This window comes from Ctenopharyngodon idella, chromosome 17, assembly GCF_019924925.1.
Source record: "Ctenopharyngodon idella isolate HZGC_01 chromosome 17, HZGC01, whole genome shotgun sequence".
Taxonomy (NCBI): domain Eukaryota; kingdom Metazoa; phylum Chordata; class Actinopteri; order Cypriniformes; family Xenocyprididae; genus Ctenopharyngodon; species Ctenopharyngodon idella.
The window spans coordinates 30,353,703-30,379,359 of record NC_067236.1 but is presented as its reverse complement, the minus strand read 5'-3'; the positions used below and the strand labels follow the sequence as shown (position 1 = coordinate 30,379,359).

Sequence of the window (25,657 nt, the reverse complement as noted above, 5' to 3'; positions counted from 1 at the left end):
CTTGTGTGTTCTTATTAAAGTCTGGCAAGTAAAATAAAAAATGTACTAGCCAATGGCTACTCGAGCTTCAGTGTGTCCGTAGAGGGTTGTCATGCCTAAGACTTAATGCATAGATCATTTGACATTCAGTATCAGATTGTTTTGTTCCATCCATTGCTATGGGTATCACTGTCAATTGGATTCAACTGCACATTTAAATATAGTTGTCAATCCAGGAACTTTGCAGCATGAAAACTTTTTGATTTTAAATGTATTAGTAAGTTTTGAAATGACCATTAACAAATGTATACAGTATACTGTATGTGATCACACGATCATAGTTTTCATGACTAATCATGTCACTTTAGAGCAATTGGGTACTCATGCCAATCCCCAGTTCATTGAAGGTCAACATGTTTCCAGTATTCTAGCACCATAGATCATGAAACCTGAATAAACAGAAGTGTATCTGAAATTACACAACTAATTCTATTGCTTTATTTTCAGGGAACAAATCTCAACGGGAGGAGCTGGACTCCATCCTCTTTATTTTTGAAGTAAGTCTTTTCTACAAGTACCTTCAGCATGCACTTCATTAATGTTTAGTGTTGTTTATTGGTCTGTTGAGTTGTTAAACAGCTAGACTTTTGGTATCTCCGGATCTGTTTTTGTTTGCTTCACCTGCAGCTTTGAGGTTTTTTTCTGCACGGCTTGTGTGCTGCTCTGCCCAGAGCAGGTTTTTCCACTCTCTCCTGCTTTTCCTGGAGGTGCCGTCCTCCCTGTGTTTTTCCCCGCGTGGCTGAAAAGTAGACAGTAGTTTGCAATACAAATAGGCGGGCAGGGCATTCTCTGGTTTCATTTGCTCAGGGAGGTGAACAGTCTTTCTTTTTTAGGAAAAATGGAGTCTCGGTGTGAGAAGAAAGTTTGCATTGCATAAACAGAAGTTGACTTGAAAGGTCACCCTGGAGAAAAGCCTTTTAATATGAATAATTCACATTTTCACATTTACTTTTCACAATACATATCGTTTCAAAGCAGCTTTACGGAAAAAATTGTTTTTAAATTGCAATTTAGAGTCATCTGTAATCAGAGGTGACTGTGTCAAAGTAATGTCCATATATCAAAATCATGCTGTTAGCTAATATAATGTATTAATTTAGGCAGAAACATTGATCTCATTAAAGCAATTATTACAAGTTGTGATCATATCAAAAGTTTGGCAGTGATGCATGTTGATTCAGAGATGGCGGCATCTGAAGTCCTTCCAGGGGTTGGCGTCATCTCTTCACAGGTGTTCTTCGTATCTTCGTAAGAGGCTGAATCCAAACTGGAGCTGGTGTAAACTCTAGTTACCTCGGGATTGGACAGAAAAGCAAATGGAAAAGAATTAGTGTAGCTGCTATTCATAACATTTCAAACAAAAGATAATCATTTCATCTGATATAAGTGGAGTACAAGTTTATGAGGTGCATTATGTGAATGCTGGACTAAAGAGATGCATCTTTAATCTAGATTTAAACTGGGAGAGTCTGAGCACCGAACATTATCAGGAAGGCTATTCCAGAGTTTAGGCTATTCCAAATGTGAAAATGCTTTAGTCCTAGGTACTACCAAAAAATCCAGAATTTTGTTACCTTAAAGAGTGTGATGGATTGTAGGGCGATAGGTGAACCATTTAGGGCCTTATAGGTCAGTAACAATACTTTGTAAACGATACGGAACTTAATAGGTAACCAATGTAGAGATGATAAAATTGGAGTTATACGATCATATTTTCTTGACCCGTTAAGAACTCTATAAGCTGCATTTTGTTTGTAGTTTGTTTATTGAGGATTCAGGACAACCACCTAGTAGTGCATTACAGTAATCCAGTCTAGAGGTCATGAATGCTTTTCTGCATCAGAAACAACGTTCTGTAGTTTAGCGATGTTTCTGAGGTGGAAGAAGGCTGTTTTTGTAACATTTGAAATATGATTATCGAGTTGCTGTCTAATGTAACACCCAGGTCTTTAACAGTAGAGTAGAAGTAACAGTACATTCTTCTAGATAAAATTGTATTCTAAGAGATTCTGTCTACAGGTTTTTGGTCCAATACTTCAGTCTTATCCAAAATTACTGGTCATCCAATATTTTATATAATTTAGAGATTTCTTCTGGTCGTGATGAAATATAACTGAGTATCATTGGCATAACAGTGGATACTTAATTCCATGTTTTCTAATAATATTAACAAGAGGCAGCATGTATATTGAAAATAGCAGAGGGCCTAAAACAGACCCTTGTGGTACTCCATAATTTACTGACGTTAACTAAATGACTGACGTTTAAATAAAAAATACGGAATAACACTCTCATGTGGTGATTCCCTTAGTCTTTCTACTCTTTATGGCAAGTTGGTTCACTTGGCTGCCATCTTGGTAACATCCCAGACCTGCTATTGTGTATGTAGGCAAAATGAATAGCTCCTATCTACAATACTTAAATAGGGAAACTATCAGAACCTGTCTAACGTGTTTCTGGTCAGTAATAAAATATGACAGCAATAGTATCATAAACTTTTTCCAGTCTTTGTCCAGTGTCTGTGCCGTTTCTCACATGGAGTTATAAAATGTCTTTGTACACTGTAATCTAGAGTTGTGGCTTTCTCCTAACCTCCTTATACAAATGCTCACCAACATGGGTATCGTTGCTGTGGTCTCCAGTAGTTGTTGTTCCTTCCATCTTCGTTTCTTCTTCGACTGTGAAACAACAGTCAGGGCCTGTGTTGCCACATTGTAGACCCACTAATTGGTGCAGATAATACCAAACGCATGCACAAGCTGAAGTTAGAAAAACCAGTCTGCTTGCATACTAATGCTGGCCGATATGAAGATAAAATTGTATATCGATGACATCTCACAAGTGCCTCAATGTCGATTGCAACAGTGAGTAAAATGACATTATAAACTAGGATTATGTTTTAAATAGCCCAGTAGTTAGCATTCATGTATCTTATTTAGTGTTTTTCATTCTATGCAGTTGGTTAAAGCAATATATTAAAGGTATTATGGATAAGATGCCTGGCGTGGCGTGTCACAGATAGAGATACCGGCAATGATGTCTCTGGTGGGGTTGGGCGCAAGGCCGGCACGAGCTTAACTGCCACTCTAGGCAAAACACCGTTGTGCCGCCCCCACTTCACACTCACAATTACACAATCTTTGAGATGCATGTGAAAGACTGGATATTTTGATAATTTATTAAATTGCACCGAAACGAAGCATACACTTTTCTTTTTTTTTTCATTCTGCGACATAAAAAAATAAAAAATAAAAAATCAGCATGCAACCACTAGTACAGCTGCAAATGCAAATTCTGTATTATATTATATAAGTAGATTCAGGAGAATTCCCGGTGGGCTGCTGATAAATTAGGTTGGCAGCAGTACCTTTTTGACATAAAGACTGTTTCACATGGGACACGGAAACACAAGTCTCTAGATCATTTTTAATGAGAGACACACAGAAAATGGTAAATTAGTGGTAGTTCTAGTAGCGATGGTGTGCAAGCGGTGCTCTTACACCCGAAATCCCATCACTTGCGGTTATAAATATTATGAATATTAGTGTATGATGTATATAAATATGTTAAACATGCAAAAAGGTGAGCTACTTTTCCCCCCTGCTCTCTCTCACACTTAAATAAGCCAATCTTTCAGAAGTGTATATCAGGCTTTAAAATCATTAGTCATCAACTGCAGTAAATTCATCATTTTTTGTATTCATGTCCGGATAGTTTTGACCTATGCTGCTATAAGAGTCAGGGCAGGGCAGCACTATTATGTAGAATGAAGGAAAGTTCATTTAGATTTAGAATAACTAATGGGGTAATAAGTTGTTGATATAAGTGCAATAATTCCAGACGAATGTCCAAACAACCACCCAACCAATAAATTAAAATAAATAAATAAGTAAATAAATCTCTCTCTCTCTTGCCGCTCTGATTGTGCTGCCACACTAGGTGGCTGCCTAGTTCGCCTATAGGCACGTGCCGGCCCTGGTTGGGCGGTAAGACAATATAATTGGATATTACAATATTTTTTTTGCATTTTTTGACACAGTTTTGCGTGTATTTGACCGTTTAGGCGTGAACCCGAAGCTCAAAATTCACTTTGCTTGTCCGTGTTCTGCTCCGTCTTGGAGCGCACGAACAGAAAGCTGCCTGAGGAACTGCGCTAGTTCTTTTTCACGCTTTTAATAACTCTTATTAGGGTGTACTTACACTAGGCACGATTGCACTGAACCGAACCCAAGCACAGTTCAGAGCGCCTAGTGTGAGTACACCCTTAAATATCAAGCACCTCCCGTTTTATGAAAATCATGTCACATGATTTTATTGATTTGCACGTTAAGTTTGGGCTTTTCAGGAAGAGCGAAAGCATGCTGGAATGTGGCACAATAGTCGTTTAATCTCGATTATCGTATTTTTGAAAGCCAAAATCGAAACTTGATTTTGATGAATCACACCGCCATAGTGACATCATTTCTTCACTGTGGATTTAGACAATTTAGTTAGAAATTTACTCTTTAACAACAACAAAAATCCCCTAAAAAACTTTGTTAGCCACTTAAAAGTAAGCTGAAAACTTAGTCTTAAAAAAAAGAACAGGACCGTCAACTCTTGGATAGTGAAGTGATTGTGACCAGTATTCAAATTAAAATATTCAGTTGAAAAATTAACTGGAAAAACTGTGTTGGCCTCACTTGTGTCCTATTTTCAATGTGTATACTATTTAGGATAGAAAGATAACTTGAATGCAGGGTGTCTATAGGTGAATCAGTGGTCTTAAATGCTCTTCCTCCTCCTTTAAGGTGTTTTTAAAATACCAGCTCTAGCAGGTTTTTCTGCCCTTAAATTCAAAAGCTTATTTTAGCTAGAAATATTCTGATTATTTCTGAGCTAATGCTTCAACTATAATTGCTTTACATGAATAAAAACCTAACCTAAAATAAAATACAAAATTATTTATAAAATATTACATATTTAGGTAAAAATTAATTGCATGAAAGTACCATAATAACTATATTAATGTGGAGTATAATGCTCTTACAGGATCAGAAAAACAAGCTTTGAAATATCTAAACATGGCTGAAATATCTAACATGACACACTGTTTATTTTTTGACAGCAAATGAGAAGAGTGGACTTTGTGCTCAAACTGAACATCTCATTAGCTTCAAAATGCTAATTTGCATTAGCATGCTGCGGCTGTGTAGTGGAGCGCCTGCGTACAGCGACAGCAGGAGAGGAACCATTAGTAGATTCACGCTGTGGCAGCACCACACTGTTAATGCAGCATGAAAGCTTCACAACCTCCATCTTAAACAGGCCCATCTCCACCAGCACATCCTCATTTCTCCCTCATCCCGAATCACAGCCCATCCTGTCATGGCTGCTGTTTTGTGTTGTGACCGCACTGGAAGGGATTACGGCAAACACCTCCATGTGGTGGGTGTTTGACCCCCTTTTTTTATGGGTCGGCAGAGGAGAGATGATCGCTCGGGCTGCTGTCAGGCAGGGGGTGTGGGGGGCTGGTATTGTTCTACGCCTCCTCCTTCTCCTCCGCGCCTCTCTCTTTGTGTCTGGCACCATCGAGACATCTAGCACACTCTTGGATTACGGCTGCATTCTCCTGAGTGTGTATGTGTGGTGAACACACTTTTAAAAGCAAAAGTCTTGTTAATGTGTAAGCTGAAGATCGTGTTTGATGACACAGCACCAGGGTTATTATCATTAACTAAAACCATAAAAACATCTTTGCAACTTGAAACAGTGACTGAAATAAAATATATAAAAAAAATCATAAACTTATTTTATTTCTGCTAGTTGACAAGGCAACATTTCTCGTTTTTGTTTAGTTTAACTTGAAATACTAAAATAACTCAAACTAAATAAAACTAAAACTAATAAAAATGTATAAAAACAATGTAGTATATATTATAATATGTATATGTATATATTAAAAAATGACTAATAAAAATAACAATAACACAGCCAAATTACTATAACAGAAAATATAAAAATAAAATTAACAAGAACTATGATAGTATATCAATGATACTAAAATAACACTGCACAGCACAACCTGTTTTTGCACAAATATATGAATGTACAAAATAATGTAGCCAACCCATAGCAGCCTTGCCCAGGCGTATTCACAATGACAACATTTTTCAGATACAGAGACCTGAAGTCATCCGTTTTCAGTGGTGGCGATTCCAAGCAACATGGCCACAAAAGCAATTGACAGAGTTGACCAGCTTTATGCAAATGCGCAGCAGTACGACAACTATCAATGCAGGCATTGAAGGTCACATGATCTGCCGCTTGAGATCATTGGGTACTGCAGTTGAGAGCACTATAGTGACTTGGCGACCTCCAGAAATTTGATTACCCTCTCCGCCAACCACCTTTAAAGGATTAGTTCACTTTCAAATGTAAATTACCCCATGATTTACTCACCCTCAAGCCATCCTAGCTGTATATGACTTTCTTCTTTCAGACGAATACAATCGGAGATATATTAATAATCACCCTGATGCTCCAAAGCTTTATAATGGCAGTGAACGGAAAACCACTTGTTTGAAGCTAGAAAAAAGTGCATCCATCCATCATAAACATACTCCACACGGCTCCAGCTGGTTAATAAAGGCCTTCTGAAGTGAAGCGATGTGTTTGTGTACGAAAAATATCCATATTTAACAAGCTATAAAGTAAAATATCTAGCTTCCGCCAGATCTTCTGTATTCAACTTATGAAAAACTTGTTTCATAAGTTAAATACGGAAGGCGTAGGATGTAGCGTAAGTGTTTTGAACGTGAGAGGTGTTACACTTGACAAGTTACACAAGTTGAATATGGAAGGTGATCTGGCGGAAGCTAGTTATTTTATTTTATAACGCATTAAATATGGACAATTTTCTCACACAAATGCATCGCTTCGCTTCTGAAGGCCTTTATTAACCCCCCAGAGCTGTGTGGAGTACATTTATTATGGATGAATGCACTTTTTTGAGCTTCAAACAGGTGGTTTCCGTTCACTGCCATTATAAAGCTTTGGAGCATCAGAGTGATTATTAATATAACTCAGATTGTGTTCGTCTGAAAGAAGAAAGTCATATACACCTAGGAATTTTAAATTTTAAAAACAATTTTAAAGTGAACTAATCTTTTAACCAAGAATTTCCATGCAGTCAAAGACATTTTGATGGTAACTTCGCTTTTATTTCTGTTGCTTTTTACTTTGGGTCACATACCTTCAGTGAAATCTCATTGTTCAAAATCATATATGTTGAAAATAAAGTATCTTTTGAATTTGATTCACATGTCATTTCAGCTTTCAGTGTGGACAGTCAAATAACGTGATCCTTGAAACGTATCGCACTGTGCCTGTTTAGCACACTCTGTTACAGTTATTCCATGTGCAGTGAAATCAGGCTTTGTCATGCATTGCAGCGCTGCACAATAAACAGATCAACTTTCTCGCCTTTCTTCCAGATTCAATACAGTCACTATGGTCTTTAGTTAACTCGAGCATTCTGTTGTCTCAAACTGTCCTGGCTGCTCATGAAACTCCTTGGATGATGAATGAGAGCACTGTTATCACCCTTGATAGTCATTAGCTTAAGGCAGTTCCTTTGGCATCCAGATGGGCACATAATGGCAGCTTCCTCTCTGCTGTGAGCTGCCCACAGACCCATCTCACACTCACAGGTGCCACACACACACACAAAGAGCCTCTTATGGCAGAAGGGAGATGGTTGGCGCAAACAAGACACATTTGCATGCCGTTTCCATCTCCTCTTAAAACGGTCCTGCCCAAACGTCTCTCTTAAGGGCTGCATTAAATCTGAGATCTTCCCTTTATGACTATCTTTAAATCAAAGCAAAGTAATTATTTCCATAATCTGATGTATTTCTGACTGAAACAGGACGTTGAGGATGAGCATAAAGATTTCCATGGATCATATAAGGAGATATTTAGCATGTTCATGATACTCACTTTTATACAATAATAGTGAATGGGGACAGACGCTGTTGAAGCACCATCAAAGTATCATTACACAAGACAACACAACTTGTGCACTATCAGGGCTCAATGTTAAGGATTTCTTCTACTGGATCGGTTGGGCCAGTGTTCATATTTGTACGTGCCATGCCAAAATTTTCACTGGCCCCACCACAAATAAATAAATTAATAAATAAATAAATAAAATAAAACAGTTATTGTTTTCATTGTTTTTGACCAATGTAATCTTGTATTGTAAGAAATAATGTTATGGCACAAAAATTTTAGATACCAGTGAAATTTCACAATTCTCAATTCCAATTTCGACACAACAGCTAAAACTATAGCCTAACTAATATAAATTTCAAAGACAAGTAAACAGTCAGTAATAAAAAAAAAAAAAAAAAAAAAAAAATAAGCTACAAGCAATAGCGCAAATAAATTTTCAGTAATAGTTTTCAGGTACAGAAATTGATCAAAATAATCAAATGTAAAATAACATTGCGTAGTCTTCACTTTATAACATAAATACAGATTAGTCCTTACAATTAAAGTTACAAAAGTTCACTCAATAGGAGTGAGTGATTTTCTCTTTGTCTTTTTTTGTTCGATTAACAATAATGACACAGCGGCAATATTAGGCTGCTGTCACTTTAAGACTAATATGCTGATCCAATATACTGGTACTGATACACATGCATTTTCTTTCACAACTGTTTATGTTCACTTAAGACAAAACTGACTGTTTATTAGAATACTCATCAAGACGAGCATTTTGACATAATTTTGTGTTAATTTTGTCCCTTCAAGTGCAAAAAAATAAGCAAAGGAGAACTCAATTCAGTATTCACTAGTCGTCTGAGACGCGGATTTCTGAGTGCATACTTCGGATGTGTGCCCACAGAAAACTTATCACGAGTTTTGAATTAAGTTCTCTTTCACATCTTCTTGCGCAGTTCCGTCAACTGTCCTCAGTGTCTTTCATGCTGGCCCCGGTCCTTATTTCCGAGCCCTGACTATATAATAGTTCTAAAGTCATACAGTGTATTTTTGTGAGACTGAAATATAAAAGGTTTTTTAGCTCTAAAATATCAGTTGTGTTTGCGTACATGTATACATGTTGCATCAAGACAGCACATTATGCCAGAATTAGGGTCGAAATGTGTCAGTTATGTAAATACATTGATTTGTGTGGAATGCGTCGTTGATGCATTTGCACTGTTTGCGTTCATCCCCAGTGGTGGCTCCAGCTCACGGGAATGCTGAAACTGAGACTTTATCCCAAAAATCTCAAAATCTCGTCAAAAGTGTGGGAATTCTATAAACATTGACCTAATAAAATGGTGCTCTACTTGTTTTGTAAAAGTGAAATGGCCTACCGCAGCAGCACAACTGCAATACAGGAGAATCTCAAAATGATGAGTTGGGCTAGGCTGAGTTCATTTTTCTAGCTGACTAATGAGTTTTTGGATATTTCAATGGCTTTTGAGGTAAATATAACATTATGTGATATAGTTCTCTTTTTTTTTTTTTTTTTTGTAATGACGTCTTTCCATGGTTGAAACACCAATTGAGCGATTACATGAGACATGATATAGATTTCAGTAAGTTGTACTGTATCTTTCAACATAACTTCTGATGTTCATTCATGTTTCTTGGTCCAAGCCTCTACTTGTTTCACGTGAGAATACGATCTTAACAGCCGTTTATGAGCACTATTTACTCATATTACACATTTAAGGTAAGCTTTTATAAACACGGTGCATATAAAACAGTCTCCGGGCTCACAGCGCCCTGGACACAAATAATTTAATGATTCATAAAAGATGAATCACTGTCTGGTCATCTGGAATTTCAGTATGCAGATAAAGGTTAGGATTGTGATTTTTCAGTTGTTTTACCACACATCGTGAGTGTATTTTAGAACTGTTTTTTGTTTGCTTTTGACATGTGATTATTTATTGGCAAGATAACCAAAGGAATAATTGACTAATCAGAAAATAATCAATAAATGTAACAGAAAACACATTAATTAACATTACTGATAACAAAAATAAGAAGAAACTTCTTATAAAATTATAATTTTATAAAATTATTTATAAAAAAATGTAGTCATATGTGTTGTGTAAAGCAGGGACTTCTGAGAATATTGTTTTACTGTTTTTTTTTAATATGGTAATTTATAGTTTTACCTGCAAAACCCATATATTTGACAGTATTTTACAATAAAATTACATGTAATGTGATGTTAAAGCATTTACAGTTTCATACCATCCTGTATATGGTACGGTAATTTACAGTTAACCAATTAACTTTTAATGTAGCATTTTTTACAGTATTTTTCTGTAACATTTTTTTTACAGTGCATGAAATTTCATCAAAATATGGTTAATGTGACTGCATTAACGTCTGTGAGAAACTTGCTGGAATCCCTGACCTGCTTTCACCGGCCCAGTCCTGAACGCTGTGGTCTCAGGCCCTTCTGTCAGTTACTCCATAACATTGTCAGACCTCTGATCCCTGAATCTCTAGTCTCATGTCCTGTGCCTCCTTCCTGAAGCCCATCTGACCGGTCTGACCCTGGGTCAGTGCTGTCCCTAGCTTCACTTTTTTTTTTTGCCTTTTTTTTTCCTGACTTCTTGGTCTCTAGTGAACAAGGGGTACTTTGCTGATGGACATGTTCCTCTACTTTTAGCTGGTATATAGCCTAATAGATGCACCTCTGACTGCACCGCAGAATAGATTGTGTGTTTGAGTGTTAAATATGGTTATGAAAGATATATATTTTTGGTCTTCTGTTCTATTTTTGACTAAGAAAAAGCTCACCAATGTTTTATCATTTTCTCCACATCATGTGGTTTTCCGGGCTCATAACCAGTTTTAAAAGTATTTTGATATACAACGTATGAGCAGAACCAGCTAAGTTTCATCATGAATGCACATATAAATTAAAATACATAGAAACAAAATCTAAGAGTATCTTAGTTTGCAATCATGCCCATTTTCTCACAAACACAGCCGATTGGACATCAGTGACGTCCATTTAGGCCCATTAGGATGCATCAGTATGCATATGGACCAGAAAGGTCATAAATAAGAGAACATGGATCTGTAACTCAGTCTCTCTCTCGTTCTCATCCCTCATCACTCACTTCCTCTCTGCTCATCAGTCTAAATGACCTTAAGTAACCCTGTGATTCTGGTAGATTCACCTGTCTGACTGGGAGTTTTTTTGAAGGCTAATTTTTTTGGTGCTCTCCCATATTTTGTTGGATTTTGATATTTTCGGTTTCGGTCTTGAGTGCCTTATTGCAAATATTAAAAGGGACCTATTATGCCCCTTTTCACAAGATGTAATATAAGTCTCTGGTGTCCCCAGAATGTGGCTGTGATGTTTCAGCTCAAAATACCCCACAGATCATTTATTATAGCTTGTCAAATTTGCCCCTATTTGGGTGTGAGCAAAAACATGTTTTTGTGTGTGTCCCTTTAAATGCAAATGAGCTGCTGTTCCCGGACCCCTTTCCAGAAGAGGGCGGAGCTTTAACAGCTCACAGTTCGGACACACAACAACAACAAAGCTGGAGAATCTCACACAGTCAAAATGAGGATTGTCAGTAACGGTGTTCAGCCTTACATTGTTCAAACCGGAGTCGGACACTGATGGAGAGACTCAGGAAGAAGTTACAACTTTTAGAATGCATGTGAACAGTTCTGAATGGTTAGTGGGTGAATTTATGTAGTTGCTGTGGAGTTGATTCAACTCATCGACTAGCATGCAATTTTTATAATTACCTTATTAAATGTATCTGTGTTGTCTTTTGTCAAATACTTACATTTAATCAGTTAATTCTGTCAATCAAAATACTATAGGCTGCTAGCTAAAACATATTATCAACACCAACAAAAGCCATCTTTACACTGTAAAAGTGACACAAAAGCTGCATCTGTCATGGCATTTATGTTTATTTACACAAAGGTGTATTTTAAATTTTCACACAACAATTCATAAAGATATTGGATTATTAAATGCATAAATTATATAAACTGTATAATAAAAAAGACAGAAAATTAATTAGAATAAATAATTAGAAAATGAAGTCTTCACATTGGATATCTTAGTTTAATAAAACTTCTTTTTTTTTTTTAAATGGGAAATAAATTATATACAGAAAGCAAGCAAGTTCAGAACTCAGTCATATCTTTTGATTGGCCATTATGCGCAAATCTGCCCTAATGCAACTTTTTTTTTTATCATTTAAATAAACCAGATTTACATTTTTATGTCAGTATATGTATCACAAGTGGGGATACATTTGTATGCATTTTGTTTTGTGATTTGATGGAAAAGTAATAGATTACAACGCAAGTCTTAGAGCTGTTTGTGAGAGAGAACATTGCGACCATCACTTTCTGCCACTGATGACTTACGCTCCACATCAAGTGGTCATAAAACATGATTACGCCACATTAAAAATAATACCGCCAAATCTCTGCTCATTATAACGCACCATATTGAAACTGAATTGAAGATGCTTCCTCTGTATTAGATGCATCACTGACACAAACAGTGTCATAGTGTTTTCAGCGCTCGAAATTAACTTTTTTACTTGGTAGCACTGGTTCCCCCAACTTCAAAAAGTTAGGAGCACCAGCAAAAATTTATTTGATCAATAAATTCAATTAGAATAATAAGACACTATAGGGCTGTTACCAATCAAATTGAATCATTTACTCTCAAAATTACAGCTGCATTAAATAATGTTATGAGATTGTTTTACTTTTTTTTATTTATTTTTTTTTTTTATGTGAATATACAAATAAGACATGTTGGAAAGAATGATACTTTTAAACATGAAACTAAACCGCCAGTGATCGTCTTAATGAGTGAGTCATTGAGTCATTCATTCAAACGATTCATTCAAACGGCTGATTCATTCAAGAATGAGGCAGTTGTTTATGAATGGATCATTGAATCTTTGACTCAACCGATTCGTTCAAAACACTGAATCATTCAGTAATGAGAACACTGCTGTGTTGCTGTGAGATGCGCTATGGTTCTGCTGTGATCTGTGTTTAGAATTATTTTTATTGCTGAAACTGAACAAAAAACAGCCATTTTGTCTAAAATGTAAGTGACTTAATATTACATACTTGTTTATTGAACTGATGAAGTCAGTGTCACATTTTCGCTCGTGATGGTGTTCAGGAAGACAGCACTCTTAGTTGTGTGATGTTGATTAACTGTATCATATGTTATAAATATAAAAATGTTCCTGTTATTATCCACTATCTATTGCCACTTACACTAAATGTAATAAAAAAGCAGAGTCATTCTCATGTTTTGGTTATTCCCTAGATTTTTTTTTTTTTTTTTTGGGTTATTGACGTTTTAATGGGCAAGTAAAATTCTTTCAGTTGCCCCTTCAAAAAATCCACTTATACCCGGACAAGTGTTAATGTTGAGTCCTGTTTAACTATTCTCATCTCTCTTCAGCTCTTTACATTTTGTGCGCTAGTTAGCTGCCTGTCACGTGACAACCGAGCGCAGTGAAAGGGAGTGAATGACGGGCAAATATTAACCAACCTTATATCTGCTTTAAACATAAGAATGTAAAGCATTTTAAATGAAGTTTAATTGGTTGTGTGATAGAACGGTGGACCGGTCACTGTATCAGCTCACAGCAGGCACATACTGTGTAGTAATTAGCCAATGTTTTGTAGAGAAATGAAAACAGGTTGCACCTCAACAATTATTTTCACTCAAACATTTTGAGGTCGCACACATTAAATTTAGGGAGCATATGCGACCAAAATGGTCGCAATTTTGAGCCTTGGTTTTAAATGGTGGGGACAAAGTTGACCATGGCAAAATGCATATTCAGATTATAAAGGCATTTGCTTTAGAATAACCTGCGCTGGGGAACTGTCCACAATAAGAGCAGGAAAGAGCAAGAAAATAAATAGGGTCATTATTTGATTTCATGTTTACAAAGTCAAAGTCATGAATATGTGTGGCCTTAATATAAAGTCAGTATATTGTTTTCAGTTAGTGATGTAGAAATACTGCCACGTCCTGTTCCTCTATTCCTCTGTTTCTCTTTCTGACAGTCCTTGTTTTTGAGTAGTGCAAATACTGAAATGTTTGTTGTGTTAGAGTGATTTGTATTGAGTTGCTTCCCTCTTCTGGATTGTTTGGGTAATGCAGTGATGTTTCCTAAAATCTCCAGAAAAGCATGTGGTTCATTTTAACCAAAGATGTTACTTGAACACTTGTTGATGTAAATGTCCTTCTATTCACAGATTGTCCTTGGCACATTATCAAAAATAGTGATTCAGATCATTCAGTTATCTGTACTATTGTAGCAGGACACATGGCAATTACTTGAACTTTTTTAGTCCCTGTTGTGTGTGGTTGAACACACTCTTGCAGATATTGACTTTAGATCTATAGTTTTTGCCACATAAAAAGTTGACCATTGTTGATTTGATTTCATTTTACATTGTAGACATACAGTAGACTCCACAGTATTTTCAGAAAAATGCTATTAATTCAATTTTTGTACATTATATTTTATATCACTGTGAAATAACTAATACTGGACCATGTATTTTATAATATACATTTTACGTCAGTGTATTTTACTATAATAAAAAAAAAAACAGCTTGTTTTAATGTATATCATACTATTCATTTTCACATAAAGGTCAAGTCAGCAAGTGAGTCAGATATTAATTCAGTAAACAAAGTTGTTAGACTGTTTTCTGAATGGACTGTGATTTGGTAAAATGTAGTACATTTATTACAGTAATGTTAGTCATCTTGTCTGTACATTTTGTTTGTACATTTTCCCCAAATGTTTTATTAAAAATAGCATGAATTATAGAAATGTGACATACTGACATGATACGCACTTTAGTGTTCAAATAAAGACAATAAACACCTTAAAAGTCAGACATCCAGATGTATTACAATAATGATATTTTCTTTTGTTTTGTAACTCACAAATAAAACTCACAAATGCATGTGACGCGTTGGAACAATATGTTATACAATGTTTTGTAAGAAATTTAGATCAGTCTTACAATGTCTAAAAGCTTCCACCTCTCCATGAGTCTCTCACCTAAGGCTTGTTGCACACAAACATGTCAGAAGTGTCTGTCATTGATTGAAAGCCTGTTGCTTTGTCAGCATCAAGGCCATTCAAATGAACAGCACTGCACCATGTGACATTTTCCTCTTTAAAAATAAAATCAATAATAAAAAAGATTAACAATGCTATTATTGTAATTCTTTATCTCCAACACATATTTGTTTAACATCTCAAAAATGATTGAGGCGCTCCATTGTTTCAGCAGTTTACACGTTTGCAGTCGGCAGTTTTCAGTGATTCATATGCTCTGCCTTGAGGGATAAATTGTTATCATAAAATTATGAGATTGAACATCATGTACAAACTATGTGCTTACAGACCGTGATCTCTGACCTTCCTGTGGTTATTTTTTTTAGAGTGCTCTCTGGTCCTTATATCATATGACTGCCATTTCCACGTCATTAACTTTCTTGTCCTTATATAGATGGACTTTGACTTGCTTGAAATTGTTGATTTCTTATGTGCCTTTGGGATATATAAACTAAGCGTTATCAAAATCATCTAGTCTGTGGGATGTTTGAACAGCTAGTCAACTAGTTGGTCTTAAAAAAATTAATAAATAAATATCTTCCACAGGAGAAAGAAACCTGTACAGTTTTGTAATGACATTTTTGTGTCAACTACTGCTAAAGAACCTCTGTATTATCAGCTGGTTTGTGAACAAAACTTTTATGAATTTTGAAGACTAAATACAATCAGCAAAAGTAATAAGCAATAAATGGACTACACCAAAGTTTGAGTTAGAATAGTTTGCAAGAGCGCAATGATGCTGTGAAAGCGACTACTGAGTAGATGAGTTTACCTGTTCAGTGAGAAGATGTTCCAACAACCTGTGTAATCACATTTAGACACTTGTTTGCAACTGCCTTTTTCAAGACAAGTAAAAGCTTTAAAAAAACAAAAGGTAATATTACTGATGTATTTTATTATGTAGAATAAAATGTAAAAATATCTTGAGCTTGTGTTAACCAGACATTTAACAAAAATCCATCAACATTAAAATACAAACTGTCAACATTACCAACTAAACCTCACAAATCAGTAGTCAGTAACTATTTGAGCATCCTGTTCCATCTCTTGAATACATGGTAGTTGTACCACAGAGTCATCTGTTTACTAGAGCATTGTGGTCTGCAGTCCTAATGTTTATTTCGTCAGTTTTTTTTTTTTTTTTTAAGTGACTTATCAGGTGTTGCAGTGTCTGGGAGTTGCCTCTCAAATGTACTAATTCAGAAGTTGTGGTGGCACTGTGAATCCCAGCAGGTATCACCATCACATGGTCTATTCTAGGGATGGGCAACCAAAAATCATATCTCTAAATTTTTAGTTTTCCTTTCATAAGGCACATCATGAGTAAACGAAGCTCAAAAAATACAATTGCTTGTGCCATATTTGGAATTTTAAACCTACATATAAAGTCTAAAGCAGTGTTTCTCAACTGTTGGGTCGCGAAACCGTTTTAAGTAGGTTGCGAAGTGTTTAGTTAAAGAATCAACAACAACAACAATAAAACTTAACAAAAAACGTAAATTCTAAATGTTTTTCTGATCCGAGACTTTTATCTTGAAAGACGTGTGTGAACACTGTTGACTCTTCTTTCAGATGCATTAAAACAGGACAATGCATTTTTCTCAGGCACTCTTTACTTAAACTGCGTCTGACAGAATAGTCAAGGACTCCTGATTCAGTATCTCTGGTCAGATGAGATGTTCTCACTCAGCCTATTTGTCAGTGTCATTATTCTAACATTATTTTCTTAACTTGACGACGGAAAAACACGGAGAGCATCAGCTTTTGTTTCTGTTCTGACAGCCGCAAGACCAGCCGAATGCAGTGAATGCGTGTTATGCCTGGTTCAGACTACACGATTTTAGCCCGATTTTGCCACAATCTGCTTGACATAGGGTGTCGTGGGGATTCGTAAACAACAATGGGCGTCAGGACGCAAGATTCGATCGTTTCAGCTTGTGTAGTGTGTCATAGTGGACGAAAACTGATGCCGCGTCTGCGATGCTTCACGACGTCACAACAGAAAGACTAGCAAGTTTAATTTTTTTTCTCGGCCGTCCACAACAAGTTTCGTCACATGTGTGAAACTGGCCAATAGAACCACAGAAGCGCCTTCCTACATGCTTTCAAACATGCCGAAACGAAAGAGAAACAATGGTATCATTCCTGCTAGGTGGAATTTACAATGGAGGAAATGTTTGTGGAGCTATGATAACAATACTCCTGCGTTTTTTCCTCGAGGGACTAAGTTACTGCGACAGAGTGAAAAAAGGTAAATAAAACATATTTTACTTCCGTTCTCTTTGGAGGAAATCCAAATATCTATGCAATCCAGATATGTGTCCACTTTTCTGACGACAAGACAGAGCAAAACATGCTGCTAGCCATTGTTTATACTCACGGCACCTTCTGTCAGTTGATAGTCCCGCCTTCTCGATGACATCATGCACACGGTTAAAGACGGCACGCGATGAATGGTCGGGTAGCAAATTGTAGTCTCATATGTTTCTTGTCCATGACGCGACAAGATTTTAGGAGTCAAAATCGTATAGTCTGACACTGACAATTGTGACCGACAAAAATATTGTGTAGTCTGAACCCAGCATTAGAAATCAGGAATGGTGAGAGAACATTGTGCTTGGTACATTTTTTGTCTTCAAGCCAAACTTGGGTATTCAGCCTACAAAGTTTAAATCCCATCTAGTAAGCGCACTTCCCATAATGTTTACGCATTAGGTTGCGCTGTTTGAATGCATTTGACCACATGAGCGTCTACACTACAAAAGCAATACAGTCGAATGCGGTTTCAAGTAACTCTGGAAGTGGTCGAAAGTGGACAAGCTCAAAACATTTTAGACCCCATTTACACCTGTATTTAGTGTCGTCCACTTGTGATCAAGTCGACTAAAATGCATCTTAATACCAGGTGTAAACAGGGCCTTAGAGATGATGAAAGATGAATCAAATGTATTTTTTAATACTTCTCTTGTGGCCCATAGTTAAAAAATTTGTATTTTCGTTAATCGAGAAGTATTTTGTGTTAAACAAGTTGTTTTTGAAATGAGGAGTAAGCTATCTAACTAATCTTTTATTATCCTTTAATGTTAATTTAATAATAAAAGTAGCCTAATAATAATAATTTTAATGTGCCCTGTGTGCCCATCCGCTACACCACTGTAAAGGGCTCATCGGCGTCCACCAGGCACAGCATCAAAATAATTAACTGTTTTATCCAAATCCACATAAATGGCCCATTCAATGATCAGTAGCCTACTGCCGCAATGTCCAAGAGTCTCTCCTGCCTCACTGTGTTTTGCATGTGTGTTTTCAGTTGGCTCAAGCAAGAAAATTTTCTTTCACACGATGCAATGTTGCCAACGTTTACTATACTGTGGACTAGCTTTGACTCTCTGAACATGAGTTTTTCTTTCTTGTGCCCTAAAAGGGCCACTCATGTGGACTTGGATCTCGCTCAGGACACGCGCTGTCTGTGGAAGCCTGACTCAAGCCCAAAGTATACTTCGGCCGTCCGCGTTCTGCGACGGTCCGTGTGACGTAATTTTCGCCATCAGGAGGGTCCAATTTTTGTGACCACATGCACAGTGCACGTACAACAGCGCATATGAAAAGTCCGCTAGAGCGCGTCTTTCTACGCTCACGGCCAAAGGAGTATAAAGGCTTGCGCGTTTAACTGTGCACGAGATGAAGCGGAAACCAGAAAATGAAGTATATCTGGGCCTTAACTGCTCCAAATTGTAGCAGAGCTCACATCAGGAAACTCCATGACTACAATAAATATGGGAGGCATAAATACAGATTCGCCCACAACATCAAACTATGTATATTGATATAAAAGTTATTGTCTTATCCTTTATTGTTTTTGAAATATATCTATATATCAGGGTTGATATACCGCCCAGCTCCAGTGTATTCTCAGTCATGCTCACCATGGGATAAGCACACCGAGTGTGAATAACACGATGAAGGAAAGCCTGTGGTAATGCTTCATCCTTATGCTTGGAGAGACACTGCAGATTAGCACAGACTCTGGCAACCGGCAGCAACTCACAAGCTCCACACCACCCGTCTCAAATCCACCATCCCAGACGCCGTTGCTGCACAGCAGGGAAGCGCTTTCCGTTGCCGTTGCAAGAAGCATTGCGAAACCTTAGCCTTCCTCTGCGGACCCCAAGTGTGCAGGCTTAAACAGATCCCGCCACTGGATATCAGCTCCTGTTATTTGTCAGTTTCCTCATGACAATGACAGGCTGTAATCCAAAGCTGTCCTTCCACACGCCGATATACGCTGAAGATCAATACGGAGGTGCTTGAATGCTCTCATACTCATGTGTCATCACGTTCCACATCAACACAGGAAGTAAATGAGATTGACACGATGAGACGGGTCTGTTAGCACCTTGAGTGACGGCTGTCACGTAACACGTGAGATTATGGTGACATTATGGTGTGCTCTTCTTGTAGAGTGTCACGGCTGCCACTATTTGAGTGAGTTTAATCAGCTGTGGACGTGAGTGTGTGGTGGCAGACTTGATCCCATATTGCTGTTTTTTGGTTGAGTGTCTTATAATGACATTACCCATAATGCTCTGCTACAATGATTATATGGTGTCAGAAGGGTCTTAGTGAAGTCATAGATGACACAACAGCTCGAGTGGGTTGAACTTTCTCTGCTGACCATAAATAAACCACATGTAGGTGGAACCAAGACATCTGTAGACATTTTTAGGTAAAACCCAAATTCCAAATTTGATGAATTAAAAACAAAACAATATTTTCAAAAAACATTTTCTGGGATTTTGTTGATAATGATATTTTGATTATACTTTGAGTGTGTTTTGTGCTGGTGTCTTGGATGGTTTAGGCCTGTCATGGACAGCTGACTCATATTCTTCATATTCTGTGCAGTGATTTCCTCAAGGGGTGATATTTGCCACATTCTAGGGGCATTTTTTTCCCCTTTTATAAGAGCATTTTTTTTGTAACCTTATTAGATGTGTGTATTGTCTTTTATGTCAAAATCTTCCATTTGATCAATAAATTCAGTAAATATAATGAAACACTAGGCTGTTTCCAATCAAATGAAATGAGTATTAACAAAAACCCATATTTGCTCTACACAATAGCATACATAATCCTATGAGATTTTTAAAAGTATTTTGAATATTGAATTTATTTTTTTATTTTATTTTATTTTTTATTTTATTTTATTTTTTTATTTTTTTTGGCTCAATGCTAAGGATTTTTTCTACTGGTGGTTAAATTTTTACTTGATCTGCCAAAATTTTCACTGGCTCCACCACAAAAAAGTAATAAATAAAATAAAACAGGCCTAGTTATTCATTTAGTTGTTTTTGATCCATGTAACTTTAAAAAATATGGTTATGACATCAAAAACTACTAGCCTATCTCATATAAATTTTAAATATTATTACAGAGTCATAATAAATTGAGAAAAAATAATGTACAACAGAACAAACATATACAAATGAAATAAACAGTTCTTTTCAGGTTTTTGTAGGTCTAAACTAGATTTTCAGGTACAGAAATGTTAATCAAGTGTAAAATATCACTGAATAGTCTTCACTGTATAAATATAGATTAACACTTATTAAAGTTATTCAGTCAAGAGCAGTGAGTGATTTTTTTTATTTTATTTTTTTTTTATTTAGTCTTTTGTTTGATTAACATAAAAACAGACAGCAGCAGGAATATTAGGCTGCTGTCACTTTAAGAGCTGCACGGATTCAATATACTGTTACACAAGCATCTCATTTCACGTTTACGTTCACTTAAGACATAACCGACTATGTTTACGATGATACTCGACAAGATGGGCAGTTTGACAATTTTGTATGAATATGTCCGTGCAAGCTCAGGAACATGTGAAAGAGTATTCATGCGCTGTGAGATGCTGCGTTCTGGGCACGTGCTTTGAATGTGTGTTGCTGCGCACACAAAACTTATCACACAGCGCATGAATACCAAACTGAGAGACGCTGGTCTTTTGCGTCTACGTGCGTTTGAATATTTAAATTAGCAAGGCTTATAAAAGCGCAAATTATCAACTTCCGTGAAGATGCAGAACTGGCCCGATCGGACAAGTGACAGTTCCGCCAACTGGCCCGAGAGTCTTTCACGGTGGCCCCGGGCCATCGGGCAGTCCTTATTGTCGAGCCCTGCTTTATGAAACTAAAACCACCAGTAGATGGGACATTGAGACATTTATTCAACTGATTCTTTCAAAAATGCTGATTCATTCAGGGAAAAAACTGTTTGTTGCTCGGACATAGCTTGCTTTACTTTTTAGTAAAGACAAAACAACAGTGTGTTTAAAAACAATATTGTGTATAATACGTCTCATTTGCAGATTTTTGGGGAAAACAGCACATTTGCTTGTATGATATAGTTAAGATAAAAACTCATACAGGGGCATTTTTGCCACCCTATTTTGAATGGTGGCCATTTTAACCGTGTTCTACTAGAATACATTACACAGTGAAAGCGTGCAATCTTTAGGCATGTTTTTGTTTGTTTTTTTCAGAGTGACATTTTTGATAATGTCAGCATCCCCAACGTCAAAACAGCATTTTTGATATTATCGTAAACTGTACATATTGCTCAGCGCTATTGGGTGGAATAACAAGAACGATAAATGAGTTATACCAGTGATGATTTATTGGGTTAGGAAAATCACTTGTATTGAGCTCTTGTGCTGTCTGCTATTAGTTTAATGTGTTCACTGTGTGTTCTTTTTTTCCCTTTAGAAAATTCTTCAACTTCTACCTGAGAAAATCAACAATCGATGGCAGTTTCACAGTATAGGTAAGTGCTGTTCAGACCATGTTACACTGACGTGGTTCATGCCAAACGGTTTAGCTGTTGAAATTTAAATATTGCTTACAGTATCACTATTTCTTTGTGCAATTATTATTTATGAGTCAGTGTGTATGAGTTCTGCTGTTAAAGCAGGTTCAGGAGGGAGTCAGTGTAACCTGGTTTAATACTTTCTCAGAGAAAATAATTAGCTACAGAGAGAGTGAGAGCAGGAGGTTAATAAATGAGAAATGCAAATGAGAGGCTTCATTTGAAATGCAAATTACTAAATGAAATTATGCGTCTCGTGGTTTCAGTCTTCCATACAGGAAGACCCTCAAAGGAGGCAATAACCTCAATTAGAGCCCTCCACACAGAGACAGACCGACAGACAGTGTTTATTGATCCCCAAGGGAAATTCAAACAAAAATTGATACAACAGTTTCTGGGTTTATCATTATTGATTTTGGTCATATGTGTTATTATTTTCTTACACTCATAATCCTCTGTGTGTCAGCTGAAGTATCAAAACATAAGCTAGTTGATTATAAAGTCGGGGGGAGTCGTTGTGTACCACATCACAGGGCCGTCTTTAGGACAGTGCAACTGGTGTGACCGCACCGGGTGAACACGAACGGACCAAGGGAGAATCAACCCACACTTCCCCCACCCACCCTGAAATGCGGTCATGTATTTTTTTTCCCATTCATTTTTTCTATAGGGAACAGTCCCATGAAGCCTTTCATATGACATAATCAAATATAAAATGATGGAGAAATATAAATGAATGATTTAAAGATGATGATTGTGTATATAGGAACATAGAAATTTATTGCAAAGTATGCATATATACTAGGGCTGCCCTCGACTGAAGATTTTTCTGGTTGACTAGTAGTCGTCGTTTTAACGTCATTAATTGTACGTATATTAATAAACCATAAAAATCATAATAAAGAGCCTTTAATGCCTACATAGCCTAATCAGCACTCAAGCACGCACATAAAGCTTGTCATGGGGGAAAGCGGCAAGGAGACTGCTTTAAAATTGTAATAATTAATTGATAAACTAGTGTTTTCTGTATTTTCGGCTGCAGTGATGAAGTTGACGATGTTGGCTCGTCGTCTCCGCAGTAGTGGACGCGCCTACATGCACGTTTCATATGGATTACATAACCTGAGAATATTTGTTTTCCAGTTGAATTGGTTCATTTAAAAGTACTCATTTCACTTTCTATAGATATATTTTTACATGGTTAGTTTACATGGAGTTTCGGTTCTTTTTGTTGGCGCAAGAAGGCAGAAAGCGCACCCTGTTTGCTTTCATTGTTTTACAGAATCACCAATGGGTAATGTAGTTTTTCAGCAGTGTTGAACATGATCATTTAAAGAAATAAGTTGAAATAATGCACACTGATGGCTTCAACAAAAGCAAATACTATTGATTAACAACCTCGTAGCTCAAAGTAGGCCTGTCTTTAAATATTTTTAAAGTTATCTTAAAAATCAATTCCTCTATGAAGAAAATAAATGGGATTTTTACTGTATAGAGGTACTTGAGACTAGAGATGTGCGCTACAACTAATTTCATGTACGTTTAAACAGAGATTTTGCAACCAGCTAGTCTAAACCCCTCACCCCCTGAAACAGTCTGTATATACGATCCTTTTGAATTTGAATCTATGACCAGTCAAATCCCAAACTGAATGCTGCTAAAAAAGGTCAGATACATGCGATGTAACGTTAGCCAGAAATGTTTATTCAAATCAATAGGCAGCGCAAGACCACTTGTGTCTGTAAAGTATCTGTACACATGAAGGGCAGCAAAATCGCAAGAAAAGCTTAATGTGTGCTGACAACTATACATTATTTAAGCGTATTCTCTTCCTTAGGACGTTGATATAGCAACTGTTTAAGTGTCAAGTAAATTTCATTCATAATGTTTCTCCTTTAATCCGTTATAAAATTTCATACCCTGTCCCTCATAACAGGTAGAATAACAAGCCTATAAGCAAGCTTAATTGTTGTATACTAGTTTAACATGACAGAAGAAAATGGAAAAGTTTTGTGCAGGCTGTCAAAATGCTCCCTCACCTTGCTTATCGTCCAAGTGGACATTTCTTTGAACCTGCCACGAGCGTCATTACCATTACCGTGATATAATATTACTCATACCATGATACATGTCCTCTATCAGCAGCAGGTGTTGGCCTTCAAATTTCTTGATCATAGTTAATAGTGACCTAGTTTCTTATTTTGGGTTTATGCATGATAAAGCTGTAGATTTCTGCAGTGTAATGATCAAGTCTATTACTGATTGTGTCTCTGTTTAAACACTTTTCTTTTATAGGTTCTATACTCAAAAAACTTTTGCACACTGGAAACTCTTTCAAGGTAGGTCAATTTATAAATCAGAAGACATCCAAAATGACTATATAAATCTCTGTTGCAGATGTGTAATGAGAGGAAATGGTGTTTATGTTTGTGTGTGTAGATCCGCTGTGAGGGCATGCGTCTGTTCCTGCTCTGGCTAGAGGCTCTGCAGAGTAACTGTGCAGAAGAACAGCTCCTCATATTCGCCTGCCTGATCCCAGGATTCCCTGCTGTACCCTCATCCAGAGGACCCTGCACACTGGACACCATCATATACAACCCCTTTTCCAACCCGCCTGACGGTAACAAACATATACACACATTGACGTACACAACTAATCTCGAACCCACTTTATATTAAGTGTCTTTAACTATATACTAACATTTGAATTAATCGTTTGATAGAATGCAGCGGTAATTACACTGTTGACCCTTCATTTACACTTTAACCCACCCTTAAACTCCACCAAACCTGTCCCTAACCTTACCCGTATCCACCTCGATAGCAGGGTTACACTTTATTTGTCATTGTTATGTTGTTATTGTAATTGCACAAATAAGTACTGTGTAATATTAATTACATGTACTTATAGTTGTTAGGGTTAGTTGCTTGTAATTATGCATCATTTACTGCAATTTATATTGGATAAATTACTATTACTACACATGGGGTTTAACGAACTACACCACGGTCACGTGACTTCAACGTCATTTCTATTAACAGACTGGTCTTTCAGTCTTTATTTATAAAACATTTTCCCTTAAGTTTTAGTTAGAATAGTTTGCAAGAGCACGGTTATAAACAGTGAGGCTGTGAATGTGACTATTGAGTAGATGAGTTTACCTGTTCGGCTGATGATGTTTAACCCTCTGGGATTGACAAACTCACCAACACGTTCACTTGGATTTTTTTTTCCTGATAACAGCAGAAAGAACTTACAGATTAGAGTAAGGTGTCATTCGGAACTGTAAAGGGTCTACTTTTAACCCCTTACTGCACACCTCCCAATTTGGCAAGTGGGACATAAATGACATATCCAAAATAAAAAGGTTGCTGCTCGTAAGTCATTCTGAATAGACACATAACCAACATATATTTACAAAGTCAACACTTGAGAGTTTGCTGTTCACTTACTCAGACTGTTATTATTATGGAGATAAGCTCAAACGTAAAAAACAAAAACAAATGTATTAAGAATATAGTTTTTAAATGTATAAAAATATTATGTGTATGTGGTATAACAATTTATAACCACAATTAAAGTG

General features: G+C 36.7%; 1 protein-coding gene across 6 annotated transcripts in view; it reads left to right on the top strand.

Annotated features, from left to right (window-relative positions):
- Nucleotides 1-25,657, top strand: part of ralgapa2 (Ral GTPase activating protein catalytic subunit alpha 2) — a 174,705-nt gene that overhangs the window by 35,035 nt on the left and 114,013 nt on the right. For all 6 annotated transcript variants that reach the window (XM_051869184.1, XM_051869180.1, XM_051869182.1 and 3 more), the window contains exons 3-6: nucleotides 487-536; nucleotides 21,974-22,031; nucleotides 24,369-24,412; nucleotides 24,513-24,693. In XM_051869184.1, coding sequence (XP_051725144.1) covers nucleotides 487-536; nucleotides 21,974-22,031; nucleotides 24,369-24,412; nucleotides 24,513-24,693 — 333 coding nt within the window. The remainder of the gene's footprint in view (nucleotides 1-486; nucleotides 537-21,973; nucleotides 22,032-24,368; nucleotides 24,413-24,512; nucleotides 24,694-25,657) is intronic.